Source organism: Monodelphis domestica, chromosome 4, assembly GCF_027887165.1.
Source record: "Monodelphis domestica isolate mMonDom1 chromosome 4, mMonDom1.pri, whole genome shotgun sequence".
Classification (NCBI taxonomy): domain Eukaryota; kingdom Metazoa; phylum Chordata; class Mammalia; order Didelphimorphia; family Didelphidae; genus Monodelphis; species Monodelphis domestica.
The window spans coordinates 32100851-32120718 of NC_077230.1; the positions used below are offsets into that span (position 1 = coordinate 32100851).

Below are 19868 nucleotides of genomic sequence, written 5' to 3' on the forward strand. Positions count from 1 at the left end.
GACTGTCCACTAAGTTTCTCTTCCCTCAGATGAGTTACTAGCAAAATTAGTTTTATATAGGTTTTGGGTTCTTATTAAACTAAATATTTTAGGAATTAACACTGATTTGTTCCAGTAATTGTCCAATTACCAGGTTTCCTGTCCCAAACCTAAGAAATGAATAACACAGTAACAACTCTGAGAACAAAGAAGAGTAGTTTTATTCATTTATGCCTCTGTGAAGTACTATATTTGTATAAAAGATATTGTTTTGCTTCCCTAGTGTTAAAATTAGAGCAGGGTAAATGTGCCTTTGTCCAAAGACACAAAATCTGGAGGAAAATTACAGCATTAGAATACTTTCCAAATGTAGAAAAACCAAAATGTAGAGCCTAGTTGCCAAGAATAATTGAAATACAGCATCTAGAAGTTCTTTCTCGCTTTTTAGAGTCTTCACATAGCTTCCCTTGGGTGCTGGTGTCTTTACTGGACTGGTTGCTTAACTGATTTTTCAAGATCTCTCCATAGCTCCATTCCCAGCTACCAGTCAGTCCTCTCTTGAGTCCATAGAGAGTTCTATTCTCTGCTTCCAGGGATCTCATTCCTCAAAACTACTTCTTTGAACTCTTTCCAACTAATGAACACTCAAACTAGTAGAGATTGTCCCTCCCTCTTGAAAAGAGTGGTAAATTAAAAGAGAGTGAAAGGAAAGAAATCCCTTTCCCTCCCTTTAAATATCTCTTCTACGTGTAAGTCTTTCAAATTTCCTAGGGTTTAGCTATTTAATAGGTAAAGGGGAGAAGTATTTTTAGAGGTTTTTCCCCCCTCTCTGATCTAATCAGAAATGTATTTATACCTTGTGAAGAGATTTCCTACGTGTTAGCACATTGCTGTAAAATTAAAGGGTTAGACTCCATGACCTCCTAGGTGCCTTTCAACTCTGACGCCATGATTTTATGAACTTCTTCATGTGTCCACATTTCTTTGGCCAAATCTATTGACTATGATACTTACTGTCAGCCAGCTTTGGTCATACAATTCAAAATAGTAAAGTAATGCTTATTACACATTTGTTTTTACTCACTGGTTATAAAAACAGTATTTCATGTCCCAACAATAATGGACTTTGTTAGCTCTTGTTCACAAAGATTAATGATACCCATTTCCCCCTACTGCTAGCCATTTTTTATTACTAGTTTAAGTGGGAAAAAATGTGATAAACTGTTCTCAATACAAATAATACTGCTAACATTAAGCAGTTTTTGTTGACCCATGAGTCCCTTGGGGTTTGACCTCTGATTATAATTTACTCCTTACTAAAGGTAATGATACAGCAAAAACTATATATTATCCTTAGTTTTCCCTTCACTTTTTTTTAAGTTTTAAGTAAACTTTATTCTTGTTTTGATTATTTTTGTTTATCTGATCAATTTCTCATTCCACATAATTGTTTCTGAAAAGAAACTATTTAGAACAATATTATTTCTGATTTGATAGGCAAAATCATTTTGAAAATTGAACTCTCAAATGTGTATAAATGAAAAATGAAGTCTGTGTATTGTCCTACTATATGTGATATTATGTAAATACATATTTGTTTTGTAAACATATAATATAAATAATAGCCCATCTGCAATAGTTAGTATTTTATTAAAATACATATGTTCTCAAAATAAATGATTTAATTCTAGCTCTATGTTCCTTACATTCTTCTTTTTTTTCCCCTCAAAAATGTTTTAGCTCCTGGTCAAACTGTTACTGTGGTTACGCAAACTCTGGTTACTAAGGAAACTACCATCTCCAAACTAGAAATGCCATCTTCCTTGCTGTTGGAGGTACCAGCCTTAGCTGACTTCAACAAGGCGTGGACAGAGCTCACTGACTGGCTTTCCTTGCTGGATCGTGTGATAAAAACTCAGAGGGTGATGGTGGGTGATCTTGAAGACATCAATGACATGATCATCAAACAAAAGGTATGAAGAATAAAATATAAGAAGCTGACACACATTTGTTTTTGTTGTTGTTTTTTCTCCAAGTTAGTGATGGAGGCAGAACAGATCACTATTGTGGATTATCTACAGTCGGTTTTTAGTCAGCTTTTCCCTGTCAACTATCTCTTTCAGTTCATCCTCAGACAGTTCAACTCAGACTCTCCTTCTAGTCAGTCTTTATGTACTCAGGAAAAATCAAAATTCTAATATTAGCTAAAGCAATGCAAAATTAGGAAGGCGTATGTCCAACAGAAGGGAAATAGCATTTCTAAGCACATCTAGCTTGATAGAGTTCAGTAAAATAAATTGGGGAGGGGAGAGGCTTTCTGCCTAAATGAAGGCAAATGGTCCATTTGAAGTTTTTGCTTTTTAAATGTTGTTTTGGCATTATATACTTATCATGAATTCCCAAACCAGATATAAACAATCTAGGGCTTACCCACCAGTTTGGTTTATCGTTGGTACTTTTTTCTTTTCATTGCTAAGGATAATTGAGAGTTGGATATAAATGTAAAAGAAGGAAATTACTTGAATTGTAACTTATTTGAATTACTCTAGATTCAAAGATTTAAATTTATACAGCAGTAATGTCCTCCAAAAAGAGATTCATAAACATTGTATTTCTTAGATTCATAGAACTGATTTTTTTCAGAATTACTGTTGAAAAGAAATGTAAGAAAATGATGATAGTGTGCATTCACTTATTTAAAATGAATCTGCAATATATCTTTTATAATCTTGGGTGTTTAGGTAGAATATATCTGAAAGCCATATATGTTGTCATCATCCTACCCATAAAGATCTTGAGCCGAAGAAAAAAGAAAGCAAAAAGTTGTATTAAAACATTGCATTGTTGCTGAACTATTTTCTGAAAATAAAAGGTGTAAACTATATAGAAATGGCATTTAAAAAGTTGAAAACAATAGTCAGTAGTAATTATATAACAGTGAGTGATTTGATAGGATGCATAGTTTAATTAGATTCCAAATACAATATTATATTTTTATGTAATCATTTGAGTTTTCATAAAATGATTTCTAGCACTATCATGTTTTTTTTTCGAGTGTAAATAAGCTGTCACCCAAGTAAGGGAACATTACTAACTTTAATTTTCTGTCAAAACTCATATGCTAACAGTTGAGGGAGAGTAGTATATCACTTCATTCACATAATTCTTTTTAATGATATTATTTAAAGTATTATTTTATAAATATTGAAATTTATGATAGTATAAATTGTCCTAGGAATTTTACATAAATTTTCATTCATGTGTAACTTGTTACATTTATTTATTACATTTATATTACATTACATTTATTATTTATTACAATTATATGTTTGTTATTCACCAAACATTAAGCATCTACTATGTGCCAAGCACTACACAAGTCACTGAGCTTGGAAAGAATAAAATGAAATTGTCTTTGATCTCATCAAGCTTATATTCTAGTAGGAGTTAACAACCTATATACAAATGAGGTACTATATAGACTAATTAAAAATGAGGGTTGGGAGGACTCCTCTTGATAGGGCTTGAGCTGAGCTTTGAAGGAGTTGGGGAATTCTGAAAGATGGAGATTAGGTGGAGCAAACACTTAGGAGAAAAGCTTGCAAAATATTGGAGAAAAGAGGTGGAATGTTATGTATGAGGACCAATGAATAGGCTACTTGGGCTGAAATTTAGAGTGTGTGAAGATGAATAATGTGTATAACAACTTTGGAAAAATACACTAGTGTTAGACCATGGAGGGTTTTAAATTCCCAAAAAGAGTTTATATTTCCTCTGGACATTTCTGAGGGTAAGAAACTTGGTTGCATATGTTCTTTAGGATTTCCTGGCACCTGTGTGGAAGACAGATTTGACACAGGAAATGTTTCAGGTATTAAACAAATCAAGAGGCTAATTATTATAATTCAGGCGAGAAATAATGATGACCTAGACTAGGATGCTTGTATGAGTAGAAAAATGTCAAGGTAAAACCAACAACTATGTAGAATAGTGGAAAGAGTGCTAGATTCAGAGTTGGAGGGTTGAGTTCAAATCCTGATTTAGCTGCTAACTACTTATGTCATACTGGGCAAATCATTTCAGTTCTTTGGGTTTAAGTTCTTCATCAAATGAGATATTTAGACTAGACAACCTCTAAGGTCCCTCCAGAGCTAAACCTTTGATCCTTTGTTCAGATTTGAGGGTAAACAAGAAGGAAGAATCAAGAATGACTCCAGATTATAAAGCTAGTTGACAGAAAGGCTGGTAATTCCTTCTACAACAACAGGAAAATGAGGAAATGAGATGAATTTGAGGGAGAACATAATGGATTCTGCTGTGGATATGCTGAGTGTGATGAGTCTACTCCACATCTATTTAGAAATGTCCAATGGGAAATTCGCAGTGCAGGACTGGAGATCATAAGGGAAACTAGGACTGGATATAGAGACTGAAAGCATCTCCTTAGGGATAAGTGACCTTATGGGAGTTGAGCTTGCCAGAGTATTTCGGACTGCCCCCCCCAAAAAAAAAGGCAGCTGTAGAGAAAGACAATCATATTTAAGGAGTGGGTAGAGCAGTGAACAGTGTCTGGAAGACTTGATTCAAAAACAACCTGAGATACTTACTGTCTCTGTGGCTTTGGGATGGTCTTGCAACTTCTGTTTGCTTCAGATTTTTTTTTCCTCTGAAAAATGGGCATATTAATAGCACCTAACTCCCCGAGGTGTTGTGAGGATCCAGTAAAGTCATATTTGTAAAGCAGTTAGCACAGTGCCTGGCACAGTTAGTATTAAAAAAATGTTGTTATTTTTAAGAGGAAGCTAGGTGGCTCTGTGGGTAGAGCATCGGGCTTAAAGTCAAGAAGACCAGAATTCAAAACCAGCCTCACACACTTACTAGCAGTGTCACTCTGGGCAAGTCACTTAACCTCTTCCTTAATCCATTGGATAAGAAAATGGCAAACTACCACAGAGTCCTTGCCAAGAAAACCCTATGGACAATTATTGGCGTCAGACACAACTGAAAGACTGGCATCATTTCTGTTATTCTTACTATTATCATCATAAGCCAACAATGGAAGCTGAGGAGCAGTCAGGTAGAAAAAGAAGCAAGAGAGAGCCACATGACAAAATCTCAGAGAGGAAAATATGTCCCAGAAAAGATAGTGGTCTGTGTCAGATTTCTCAACAGGTCAAGAAGTATAAGAAATGTTTAAAAACAAAAAAAGGTCTCTTGGATTTGGCAAATCATTGATACTTTATAGATACTTTAGAGATAGGTTCTAATTTAGTGATAACATCAGAAATCAGATTTCTAGACTTTCAGAAGTGAGTGAAAACAGAATATTATAAAATATGAAGATATAATTATAAGTCATAAAAATAGAATATAAAAAATTCTACCATATGACATGTCTTCCACCTAGAAGAGTTGCTTAATGACAAAGCAGATAATATAATTTTTTGAAAATTATGTAATTTAATATTTTTTCTCATTTATATGTCTATTTTTCTCTAATAAAGATTTTCAAAAATGTCTCTGCTGGGGGCATCTAGGTTGCTTAGTGAATTGAGAGCAAGGTCTAGAGATGTCTTGGGTTCAAATCTGATCTCAGACATCTTAGCTGGGTGAACCTGGGAAAATTATTTAGCCCCATTGCTTACCTTTCTTACCTTTCTTCTGCTTTGAAAACTTCACAGCATTGGTTCAAAAATAGAAGATAAAGGTGGGGAAAGTGTCTCTTCTTTGCTTTTATCATTGAAATTTTAAAAGCTGACCCTGAGAGTATTAAACAACCAAGACTAATTCTATGGATATACTACCTGAGTAGATGGGTAGAACAATGGACCTGGAGAGAAGAAAACATGAGTTCAAAAGTGACCTTAAATATTTCCCAACTGGGAGCCAGTCATGACCCCATTTTCCTCATCCATAAAATGGGGATAATGATAGCTTCTAATTTCCAGAATAGGTGTAAGGATAACATGAGAATATTTATAAAGTTTTTTGCAAACCTTAAAGCCCAGCATAAATATCAATATTATTATGACCTCTAAATCCTTGTGAAGACATCTTTTTATATGATTTGTGTGTGTTGTGAAGACATTCTTTTTATATGATTTTTAAAAAAACTATTAATCCAGGTGAATTTTCATTCTCTCCCCAGTCCTACCTTATCTCCTATTCTCACTAAAATATTTCAATAGTATGATTAGTGATTGCATCTTGCATTTTTATAATGCTCTCGGTTTTGGAAAGTATGCACATTACACCTAATTGATATTCAAAACAATTTGGGTTTTATACTTATTTTATAAATGATACACAGCAAGTTCTCCATGCTGAGAAACTCAAAGGCAAGGCAACACCCCAGTGCTCCTTCCACCATGCTGCTGCTTCCTTAGAGACATTAAAGCTATAATGATTTATCAATTATTTTAGTGCTTAATGTGAAATCCAAAATATCCCTTTTTTTCTTTTTAATTAACAAGAATACTAGCTAGCATTTATGAAGCACTTATACATGCATACTTATACAACCCTCACGTTCATAACATAGCCCTTACACACACACACACACACACACACACACACACACACACACACACACACACACACACGGGTATAATGTATGAATAATATAATATATTATGTATTAGATATTTCCACCTACTTCATACCTATATGCATATACCTATATAACACTTATATATTCATTTGAGAGAAATAGTTTCTAACTGAAACTAAAGTTTGAAAAATAATCATAATAGTATTTTAAGATTTGCAAAGCACTTTCTTTGTATTCTGATTTGACCTTAGTAACAATAATGTGAGGAAGATTATTATTATTATCTCACTTATAATCATAATTAATGTTATTCTCCATATTTGAAATAAGAGAAAACTGAGACAGAAAGATTAAGCAATCTGCCAAAGGTCACAGAACTGGAAGGTATCTGAGGCACATTTGAACTCAAGTCTTCCTGACTATAAGTCCAGAAACATGAAACTGCCTCATAATGGATGAGGTTAATCTAAAATAAAATATTTTATTTCCTTTTGTTTTAGAAAATCAACACCTAAAACATTTCCCACAAAGGTATAAGACAGATATCTCTTTTGTGTGGTAGGTGCTTAATTCAATTAACTACTTATTGATTACAATGAATTGATTGAAATTTAATAAGGAAACATCATTCTTAAGAGAAAGAAGTGTACCAATGTTCCCTGACTCCTCAGATCACATTATTACAGCCTCCACAAAGCAACTGAACCTTAGCCAAATTATTCAGGGGTGTAATCAGTAACTCTGCTCATGAAAAACTTAGTTCTTTTTGTTTGAATGGTTTTCAAGCCACAGGCATAGTATGATTGAAAGACTGACCCCAGAAAGCCCATTTAGGTTGTAAGGACATGACATTTAAATAAATCAACCTTTATAATCACCCTTGAGTTCCTAATTTCAAAGGATTACATATGCAGCTAAAAGTTTCTTCTTTCCTCAAGCAGAGTTCTTATTTTTAGAAAATGGAAAGCTAATACTGTTTTAAAGGAGTCATTTTACTCAATGAATTTTATTAAGATGCTAAAGAGGAACTATATTTGAATTATATATTTTCTCTATGGAAGTGCTCAAGACTTTAAAAAGAAAAAATTAATACCATTAGCCTTTATATAAGAGAATAGAACTCAGGGTTTCATATTTAGAGCCAACTTCTCCAAGAACATCCTCTCCACCCACCTCACTAGTTTAAGTTTTGACTGTGCACATCGAATATGCATATATGCAACTATCAATGAATTACATGTACTAATGATCATCTACATACACAGCTTAAAAGAGGAAGTTAAAAAGCCATGTGGTATGAAGGACAAATTGAGATATACATTTTCATACACAGTCAATATGAGACTTTGCTTTCTTTGATTATTCATATTTGTAACAATAGAGGTTTTCTTTTATTTTTTATGGAACTGGGAAAATATAGATGGGAGAGGAGGATGAATAATAGGGATGCCAAAATGTTGACTAAAGAAAGGTCCTTGAAACATTTTTTAAGTACAGAAAAGTTTGGGAAATTAATAGGGCAGCTTCTAAAACAAAATTGAGTTTATTATATTCTTTTAAAATACAGTCCTCTCTGTAGTATGTATTTGGGAATGATTATATTTGACGATGTCAAATTCTTGTCAAGTTCTTGTCAAGTACAAAAAAAAGTTAAGTAAAGTAAAAGGGGGAATTACATAATGGGTCCTGGAATGAACAGTGAGCTACTGGACTTTGTTGGGTGGAAGAATGATGTGATAAGATGATCTCTGTTTGGGGGGAAATCACTTTGGCAGCTTTGTGGAGAATGAATTAGAGAAGAAAAAGTTTTGAGGGGAAGAGGAACTACAGGAGGATTTCTGCAATTGTCCAGGTGAGAGGGAATCCAGACCTACCTGTAAACAACAAGGATAGATGTTAGAGACATTATGGAGGTAGAAATGATAAGATTTGGCCATTCCTTAGATGAAATGAAGGAAAGTCTAAAGTTTAGGATACTATTGGGATTATAAACCCAGATGCCTGGAAGGATAGTGGTGCCCTCAACTGTATTAGGACAGTTTGGAGGAAGAGGCATGTGTTTAGGGGCAAAGATAATGTAATAAATACTGTGATGAATAGTACAACCATTCACACTAAATCCCTATGAAAGGAAAATAGAGAGTAGTGGCTCTAAGCCATGATTACTGCTCCCAACACAAAACCAGCCCTCCAAGGGGATCAGCTACAGCCACAAAGGGATCTTTTCTAGAAGATCTAGGGGATGGCATATATATCCATATACCTGGATGGAGCAATTTTTCCAGTGGCTGTAGCCATAGATGCAGAGACGAAGTCATGTAGGAGAGGATTCTGAACACAGGTGTAATTGAACAAGTGTAGATGTGGTTGTGCTAATGCCTAACCTGTCTCATGGGGGAGGGGGAACCAGTTTTTCATCCTCTAATTGATTAATCATACACTCTTCCAGGTCAGCCTATGGCCCAGACTTTGTAGAATACAGTTCTAGAATGAATGGACTATCCTTATCTCTATCAAATGAAAATCTTTGACTTCCTTCTGAATGCTAGAATAATTCAGACTTAAATGTAGACAGATTTCTTCTTTAAAAGAAAAACACCTTAAATTTACAAGTAAATTATTTGTGATATTAATATGACACATTTTATTGTGTTTTGTTAAAAATCATTATAAATGTTTCCTATTTACCTGTATCTTAAAAATAAAACATCATTAGAAGTCAATAAAGGGAGCAGAGCCAGACCCAGAGATGGGAGGTCAAGGGTTCAAATTTTGCCTCAGACACTTCCTAGCTATATGACCTTGGGCAAGTCACTTAACCCTCATGGCCTAGCCCTTACCACTTTTCTGCCTTAGAACAAATTCCAAGACAGAAAGTAAGGGTTAAAAAAAAAAGAAGTAAATAAAGCTTCTTAGCAATTTTTCTTCTGATTTAAGCACTTGTGGAATAAAACAAAGAGAATATTTGCCTCAAATGTACATTTCATCTCATCCTGCAGTTACTAAAAATAAAAATAATAAAAATTTGTTCTGAGAGTTTTAATTTTGTTTTCTTTAAGCTGCAGGGCATCTGGTAGATTTTGTTTAATGAATTAGGAGTCACTGTATTAATTTTGGTGCTAGGTGTTCTGCATAGTGAAATAGAGAAGGTAAACTGAGGGGAACTGTTTCTTTTGTAATGACTGTTGTCCTCTGGCTTGTGACTAGAGAGAGCTGCTGAGGGAACCTGAGGATGCTTATTTGTAATGGAGGTAGAAATGAGGGATGCTGATACACAAGGATGCTGGTATACAGGGGAACTGCTACACAAGGGAACTACTCTGGGGCTTGCCTACTAATCCCTATTGATGGCTGATGGATCAATATATCTTTTTAATCTCCTCCCTTTCACTCCTTCCCTTCTCCAACCCTCTTCTTCCTGCCACCCTCTCCTCCCAAGTCTTCTTGAAGCCTTTGGCTTCTTCTCTCCCCTTCTTGGTTGAACTATAAAGATACTCTTTTCCTTTCCTTTTCCAAGGCAAGGGGTGTTTTTGGGATAACAAGATGGGAAACTAAGGTGAGAGGGATGAGGATGTCCCTAATCTAAAATGAGGGTTTGAGAAAGTAGTCCAGTCACAAGCTGTGACTCTAAGACATTTAGGGAGATGGAGGACAACAGCTATTCAAAATCTTCTTCCTTCTTCACAAAATCAGCAAGGTCTCTCAACTTAATTTCTGAAGCCCCCCAAGGGTCCTTCAGTCTGAGACAACTCCCTCAAGAGAGAAAACAAAGTTCAGAGTCTCTCAGTTTCTCCTGGCCAGCTCAACTCTCAAACAGACCATCAACTCAAAAGCCAAGTTTCTCCTTATCAACTTTAACTATCCAAAGCCAGAGAACCCCCAAACCAAGTCAGCTGAAAGACCACAGGGCTTTCAGCCAGGTTCAACCTCCAGGGAGAGTGACTCCAAGTCCAGTCCCCTCCCCTTGGTCAGCTCAACTACCAACTCCTGGGAACATTCCCTTTTGGAAACTCCTTCCTGATTGACAGCCTTGGTTCTTGCATCTTGGTTTCCAAGTCCTCTCCATGCCTCTACCACAATAGTCCAATTTAATTGATATTTACACAAGTAAATCAAATCGTTGAAATTGTGTCTAACCTGCCCTTTCTCCTAATTTGAGTACCTATTTATATTTTTTGTTCCCAGACACCTGGGCTGATTGGTAAAATAATCTGGAATTCTTCGTTCTCCTTCCTTCCACCCATCTTGTCACTAAAGTGCTGTATCTCTCCTAATCCATCCTTCTTATCTAATTATGATGCAACCCATCTAGGCCCTTATCTCTTTTTGCCTAGACTATTATAAAATTTTCCTAACTTGTCTTTCTCTTCAGTCAATTCCTTCCCTGATTCATTCTTCAAGGCCTGAGAGGAATGACCTTCTTTATCTATTACTCTGTATATGTTAGCTCTCTATTGCATAGTGGTTTTCCATTTTTCTATTGGATAAGACATTAACACCTGATTTTTTCCATTTAATGCCCTTCATGATCTGGCTCCCACCTCCTTTTCCAGCTTTATCTTTTTCATAGACTTTTTATTCTAACCAAAGTGTTACATTCTTTCTATCCCTCATTTTGTCATAGAATCTTATCTCCAGAGTTGAAAGGGATCCTAGAAGTCATTTGTACAACCTCTCATTTTAGATAAGTAAATTTCAACCCAGAGAGAATGTGACTATCTTTTTTTTTTTTTACTTAAACCCTTACCTTCAGTCTTGGAGTCAATACTGTGTATTGGCTCCCAAGCAGAAGAGTGGTAAGGGCTAGGCAATGGGGGTCAAATGACTTGCCCAGGGTCACACAGCTGGGAAGTGGCTGAGGCCAGATTTGAACCTAGAACCTCAGTCTCTAGGCCTGAGCGAGTGTAACTATCTTAAAGGCAAAAAGATATTAAATGGTAGAGCTGAGTTTTGAACTCTGATCCAGGGGTTCCATGTTAAATTCCTTTTCTATTTTTCTTGCTTTTCTCCTTTTCTTTACCCTTGTTTCTTCCAGTCTCCATGCCTGGAATGAACAAATTATCCTTTCCCTACCATTTCTCTCTCTAGTGAAATTCCTTAAATCCTTTAGCCCAACTTGGGTATGAATTTATATAAGAGTCTTTCCCTGAGTCCTCTATTGAAAGCGATCACTCATTGCTGGGCTTTCTTTTTTGTTTTTTAATACCTTGTTAAGTTACCTATTCATTTTAAAAAAAGAAATGTTAATAGTTAAATAGTTTTATATATATGTATGTATATATATAGTTAAATAGAAATAGTTAGATCCATTTCAGCAAATTTAGTAAGTACTAGTCAGTAACTTTGCTAGATGCTGAGGATTACAACGACAAAATGAAATGCAGTTGTTGGCTTGTATTCTCTTGGGAAGAAACAGCAGGTTGTGAATGGGTGAGTATATATGCGATCATTTTAATTTTTTAACTACATTTATTTTTTTAATTATCAGACATTTATTTTCTCTCTTCTACAATACACCAAAAAATAAAAAATAAATGCATATATTGGTCATGTCTAAAAATATGTATCACTTTTTTTTCCACGTTAGTCCATCACCAAGGATGGAGGAGTCCATCACCAAGGTGGATAGGGAGAAGTAGCAATGGATATGAACTTTGGATTCAGCAAATGAAGATTCTGCAATATAATCAGAGAAATTTGAGGATTAAGAAATAGGAATTTACCAGCTATAAGATGGATTAGTTCATTAAGTTCCCAGTTCATTAGATCCACCTATTTTGGATGACTGTATGCAACATCAGAGTATCTACTGAGTTAATGCTCAGGACTTATGTCATCCAGAACTGAGGAGTGGGGAATGGAACTTGGGGAGTAGATTAATGTGACAGGTGACAGCAGATATTTAAAAATGTTGATTGAATGGCATGTTTGTGGAGTAAAATTAGTGTATATATATATATATATTTTTTTTTTAATACAATGAAAAGAAAACTAAGGTTGTATCCACAAAAGGAAGGTACCTTTTGCCCTTAGTTGTCTCTTCTTGTCTATGGATTATTTACATAAAATTATTTACATAAAAATAGTTTGTTCTTGACAAAGATCTGAACTAATAAAAATTCTTATTATTTCCATTATGTTAATATCATTAATACATTAATATCTAGGAAAAAAAACGAAACATTAGCTTAAAATTGAGAATTCTGAACAATCCAGAAGATTGTCTTCAGTGGGAGATGGAGGATTCAGAACCTGGCAAAATACAGACCAATCCTTTCAGTACAGAGTTCAAAATAACCAGACTGCTATGACCCTATGTGAAATGGCATCTTTGGCGCTCACCAGATCCTCTTTTGAGCATACCTCTTTTAGTGCCTCTCCCTGCACCACCATCAAAACCACAGATGTCCTCATTCTGGATCATCTCTGAATGAACATTCCCTGCAGCACCTTATAGCCCACGTGTTAATCCCCACCTATTCTATGGCTTACTACTTTGGGATAGTCTCTCTACTAGTTGGTGTTGGGTGGCAATGGATATTAATCAGACAGGATGATCTAGGCTAAGCCTACATATAATAAAATGGATATTTTTGTACACCTATCTATATACAGTGCCTACTACATAGGAGGTGCTTGGTAATGGATTATTGATTGACTGCCATGGGATTTCCCCCTGGAAGGATGTAAGCTTTTTGTGGGACAGTCTTCGTTGTTGTTTTCATCCTTGTATACTTAAAACATAGCAAAATCCCTGACACATAATAGACTCTTAAATGCTTTTTCTTAATGAATGAGTTGGCTAAAACTGAACCTTTTTATTGATATTCTTCAGTAAAATGGATCTGTGAGCTCACTGATGTACTTCCTCCAGCAGTGCTCAGCAACACCTTAAAACATTGTCACCTCATATATTCTTAAGCATATGCAAAAAAATTGGTGTGGTAATGTCCTTCAACAACACGGTTCACAGTTCCTGTATAGCTCCATAAGAGGTCTTTGTTTTTGTGGCCAAAAGAAAAAAAAATCATTACCCTGAAGTGAATCATACAATAAGCTTCTTTGCATTTAGCTTGGCTGGTGCTCAAGCAACAGTTATAGTTCGTTGCCAGGTCCATACTTCCTTTATAACTCAGTTAAATTTAAACATATGGACCCATTGGATGTAAAGTTTGAAGGGATTTGATATGATTTATCCCAGTTCCTCTTATTTTACAGATCTGAAAAATGAAGTCTAGAGATGTTAAATGATTTGCTTAGTTATATGATCAGTGGTCTTTAGAGGCCATCAAATTCAACATTCTTCTTTTATGGGTAAGACATAGAAAGTGACTTTTCCAAGCTCACACAAGGAGTAAGCTGGCTAGGATTTCATTGAGGATCTGGGACCTCAAATCCAGTATTTATCCCTGAATGAATCTAAGAAATTCTGTTTATCTCTATAATTTCACAAACACGGCTTTTATAGGTTTAAAGTTAGCCCATTAGAGATGGTTTATTTCCTCAGAGGCATTGAATCTGAAAATCAAGTAACTGCCACTAATTTGTACTTGAATATGTTTATAATAACCAACTATTTTTACCTCCCTAACGTATGGAAAACTGAAATTAGAAAGAAATACAAAACCCAATTGGAATAATCATAATTTTTAATAATAAAATTGTAAAAATAAAGTTCATAGATATCAGTAAAATACCAACATTTATTCAAGCACTTTAAAGCTGGTCACAATTTAGAGCCAAATTTAAAGGAATGTAATTATGTAGGTACAGTTTAATGTTCTCATCACTAAACTTCCAAATTTATCAATCACAGTCTGGCATCTATTTTATAGAGAAATAATGTTACTTTAAGGATTTTAGGTGTTGAAAAATCCTCTACTTATAGCTTTATTATAAGGCTAGTATTACTAATTTCCTTAGCAAAAGAATATTATCTGTGACTACTTTCTGTTCATCTCAGGAAAGACTTTGATTATCTTGTTCTACACTCCTATCACTCACCTATGTTCTTTACCTTCTTTTTTGCATAAGGAAGGTTTGTCCTGCACAGGTTTATTTTTTCAGTCAGAAAAGGGATAGGAAAACCACTGTATGTGTCTGCAAAGTCACAAGGCCTTTAACTTTTCTTTCTTTTTTTTTTACTTCTATTTTTTCCTGGTTTTTAAAGCTCTAACTTGTTAATTTTCACCAGAATGTTAAAAATTATCTTTTAACCAGTCCAGCATAATTTAGTTCACTCCTCCTACTTTTGAAACATGCTATCTTTTTTGTTTCCCTCCTTAAGAGAAAAAAAAAACCTTTAATAGAACAGTTTTCAGAAAGATATTGTTTTCTAACAATCTGAAGGCTTTTGAGAAAAATTTATTTATTAGTGGGAATTTTAAGCATTTGTTTAGGACAGTAGAGGGAGGGTTTTTTATAAATCATACATTCACCACCCCATAAAACAGACCTAGTAGGCAGCTGCCTACTCTCATAGCCTTAGGAAATTCTGATTCATAGAGATGACACACTCCATATTGTGATATGATACTTCTCTGCTTTTTTCTTTCTTTCCATCACTGTCTAAAAAAATTAGATTAAATCCAAATGCTGCAGCATCAAATTATCCTCTTTTATTGTTTGAAATAAATATGGTATCTGCCCACATAGTACCAAATACTTGAGTAATGCTAAAAAAGTTAAATTACCTCATTATAGGATTTGTTTCCCTTACAAAATAATGAACATCCAGAAATATCAAAATGATCAGCTCATTTTTTCTTATTTTTCTTTATATTTTAGAATCATGCAGTCTAACATTCCTCAATTTCTAGCCCTAGTTTCTGAGCAAGTAAAGGAAGTTCTCATAGATAATAGAAGTTTTGTCCTAGTGATCAATTATAACTTTTCCTTTGAAAAGGTTTCCTTGGATAAAAAATAGGTCTACTCTCCAATCTGCCTGCCACTTGCTGAAATTGTACCATTAAAAATTCACTACTTTGTGTTAAAACATTAAATCTTAAGAATTTCTCTGTTGAAATGAAAGTACCTGGAGAGGTATAAAACATTAAGGTTTTTTGTTTTTTTTTTTAACAATTAATACTCTTAAAAGGAACTAATAGTCATAGTAGGGATAGCTTTATTAGATTTCTTTCTAAAATAATTGCTAACTCCAGAGAATATGTACCAAAGGCACATGGCATAACTATAGAACAGCTTGTATATACAATTTTTCTGATATAAATCATGTATCTTTCACACCAAAACATGTACTAATGCCTCAAGTCTACAGCTACAATGCTTAGATTTCTTTCTAAGATAATTGCAAACCCTAGAGAGTATATACCAAAGGTCCAAAAACACAGAGTGGGTAAATGAAAGGATATCACTGATAAAGGAGATTGTAGGAATCAAAAACTAACATTGAATAGTATAATGGCAAGTGTTTAACAGTTAATTCTCCAATAAAAATGACATACACATTATATACTTTTTTGTTTAAGCTGTATTGTTAACATTTTATTCATCACTTTAAGTCTAGATAATAAAGTAGCATACCTGATTTCCTGGTTGTAAATACTCATTCATATTGAAAATTTAACTATCAGCTCTCAAGGGCCAATTTAAACTGGCTCCCTCATACTCCTAATAGGTCAATTTCAAATTTTGTCTGATTTCTTTAAGGAAATTCTCCTAGGGAATGTACCAAGTACAATTTATGTTATATCTAGGCCAATAATCTCAAAGGACAAATTCATTTTAAGATTCCTTTCCACTTTTTCAGCTTCCCCTAAGGTCTTTGCAATTAATTATGAAGTTTAGAAACAAGGAGATATATGAAGAAAGGCAGAATATCATTTCTTGTGCCACTTTGAAGGGAAAAAAGTAAACTAAAATACTTTTCAGCTCATTTTATATCAAAAGAAAAATTATATATTTTATAAAATGTGTGAAAATATCTAACATTCATGAAAAATATTATATTTTAAGTATTAACTTCATTATTTTTTGACAAATATAATTTTGTCAGTGGATGATTCTTCAAAACATATTAACTTTCAATAACAAGAAAAAGTTATAAAAATAAAATACATTGCTACAATAATATAGTTGCTGTCTCCCCCCACACCTTGCCAATAATCATAGACAGACAAGCTGGAATACTGGGTAAAATCAGTTGTGATTTATTCTCCTTTTCTAAAAATAAAAGTTGTCTATAAATAGTTATGTTCCTCTCAATATAGTCATGCTCCTCATGGATTGAAGTTAATAGAAATAACTACTCTTTTTTTTTTTAAACCCTTACCCAACGTATTGACTCCAAGGCAAAAGAGTGGTAAAAGCTAGGCAATGAGGGTCAAGTGACTTGCCCAGGGCGCCACAGAGCTGGGAAGTGTCTGAGGCCATATTTGAACCCAGGACCTCCCGTCTCTAGACCTGGCTCTCAATCCACTGAGTCACCCAGCTGCCCCCAGAAATAACTACTCTTCTAAACATGGTTTCCATGTCTCTCTGATACTGCACATTGGGTGAGAAGGAATATAAATTGCTAACTAATGGCACAGATACCTACTAACTGTCCAAAAAAATGGAACTGCCATTTTGCTTTGCTTAGATCAGTGATGAAAGTAATAAGAAAAGTTGTTGAAATGGAAGACATATCAATCAGTTTGGATCATTGAATCATAACTTTGGAGCTGAAAAGAATCCCAGAAGCCCTCTAGGCTGACCTCATTTTTTTTTTTTTCAGTAAAAGTGATCTGTTGAAGGTCAGACAGGTAGCAGGCATAACAGGTGTCATAATTTTGCTGAGTTTTTTTTTCTCTCCTGGTGCAAAGCTTCTCAAGTGGTCCTACTATTAAATAGGGAGAAAATGTATGTATTCATTTATTTTTAGTTAGACAAGGTATTAACTACTTACTACATGACAAGTATGTTGGCATATGCTAGATTTACCAAGGAAAAAATATGACAATCCCTTCCCTCATGAAATGTACATTCTAACAATGAAAGGAAATTACATATTAAGCCTTTATATCCTAGCAGTACTTGAACATAGTACCAGTCAACTGTCAATTCTTTCTAAAACCATGCCTTTTGTGTATTATTCTGCCAGTGCAATAATTATGGTGGGTACTTAACGGCTTGTTTTCTAGGGAACTGAATTTCTCAATTAGTTCTATGGGATCCCAAACTCTCATAAATATCCACTGCACCTCAGCATTAGCCTGCCATTTGCACTTTCTAAAACTTTGCATTCAATTTTGTCCTACTACTTGACTAAAATTCCAAATAACAAAGGGTCAATGATTGTGCTAAATTTTAGAGAGCACCGAAGACAGATGTTCAAAAGGTAGACATAATAGTTATTAGTACCTAATTTTTGTTTATTTCATTTAGATCTGTGATTATATTCATGTAGATAATTCCCACTGGGGAAATTCCTTCTAGAACTATAGATTGGGAGTTGTTCTACAATTTATAAAAAGACAGCCTTGGAGTAAAGAAAGAGTAAGTGACTTAGACTTGGGGTCACAAAACCAATATATATCTGGGTTTTATGAACTCAGGATTAGTAAATATGAATAATTTGTTTAAAAGGAGGTTAGTAGATGGGAAGAGCTCTTCTCCTGCCCCCTTCTCATCCCTCATCCCCTTTACTCTCAAACCTTCTTCACACCAGTGATGCAGAATCTTCTCTTTTGCCTCTCAGATATTGGTATTTGCATACATACACACTTACATGAGAGCAAATTTGTGCTACTTCTGGACTCAGTTTTGATTTTTTGTTTCTCTCCTTTTTTCCAGATTATATGTCATCTCAATTTTCAATAATCATTTTCTCACATTTTTGCAATTCATGTTCTCTCCCTCCTCTCTGCTATCCCTCCAACACAATAGGTATTATGGTATGGGTTGTATATGATCATATAATACATATTTACATCTTCATCATGTTGGGGAAGAAGATATATTGCTTACACTATAGAAACATTCATGGAGAAAATAAAGTGAAGAACTGTCCATCATTTCCTTCTAAGCCTTTTTCCTCATAAGTCCTTCGGTGTTGTCCTAGATCCTGACTATTGATAAAAGTTGTCATTCACAGTTGATCATCATACATTATTTGCATTTACTATGTACAGAGTTTTGTTTCTGCTCACTTCCCTTTACATCATTTCATGTCTTTCCAGGTTTTTAGGGGCTATTTGTCTCAAATAAAAAACTCCCAGTCATGGTTCTGCATGCTTTTGAGTGTACAATGCTGTAATATAAAAGGACATAGTTTTGATTTTATTATCACAGGATATACTGAGAAGCTTCTTGATTAAAATATATTTAGTCATAAATACAGATATCATGTACTAAGTAAAATGATAGACTTCAAGTCAGAAAATCAAAGGTTCAAATTCAAGCAGACAATTTTTAGCTACATGATCTTAGGCAAGCCATTTAACTTCTCTGAATGTCTCTCTTTCATCTGTAAAATGATGGTCATAATGCCTGGGCATCTAGGTGGAACAATTAAAAAAGTGCTGGGACTGAAATCAAGAAGACCTGAGTTCATAGTTTTTCTTAGACTTACTAGCTGTGTGACTTTGGGCAAGTCACTTAACCCCATTTACCTGGTTTTCCTTATCTGGAAAATGATCTGGAGAAGGAAATCACAAACCACTTTAATACCTTTGCCAAGAAAAGCCCAGAAAGGGTTACAAAGAGTCAGACATTACTAAACCATGACAAATACTTGACTGTATAGTTTAGAAATGCTATAAAGCAAAATGAAATAATATATGAAGCATTTTGAAAAATTTAAAGTGCTCTTTAAACTCTAATCATTATTATTAATCTCAAGAAGTCTACATGTGTGCTCAGTACACATGCATATTATGCATATCCACATCACAATATCTCATTTGAATTTTCAAGAGAAATCTGTCACAAAATTATAAGTGTTAGTAAAGATTAATATTGACTATTGGGGTAGAAATATCCAATGGTAAAGAGATCCTGCTTGTACTGGCAAATAAGAAATTTCTGTTTCAAAGAGATAAGAAATTATCTAATACTTTCTTCTCTCTTTAATCTATTGTTCCTTATTAAATAGGATTCTGGCTTTTATACAAGGACTTCTATGACATAAACAATTTTTATGTCAGTAAATGACAAATTGAGAATATTGTGATGGGAGATAATAATCTTCAGGAGCCAAGAAAATCTAGGTTTAAATCTGGTCTCTGACACATTCTGTTTGGGTCTCCCTTGGCAAAATACTTAACCTTTTCATGACCATAAGCAACTTTCTAATGCTATTAGTCGCAAAGCATTGATGTTATGCATTGGTAAAAAAATG

General features: G+C 34.4%; 1 protein-coding gene across 11 annotated transcripts in view; it reads left to right on the forward strand.

Annotated features, from left to right (window-relative positions):
- Positions 1-19868, forward strand: part of DMD (dystrophin) — a 2399796-nt gene that overhangs the window by 1674519 nt on the left and 705409 nt on the right. For all 11 annotated transcript variants that reach the window (XM_007493357.3, XM_056797113.1, XM_056797116.1 and 8 more), the window contains one exon: positions 1720-1952. In XM_007493357.3, coding sequence (XP_007493419.2) covers positions 1720-1952 — 233 coding nt within the window. The remainder of the gene's footprint in view (positions 1-1719; positions 1953-19868) is intronic.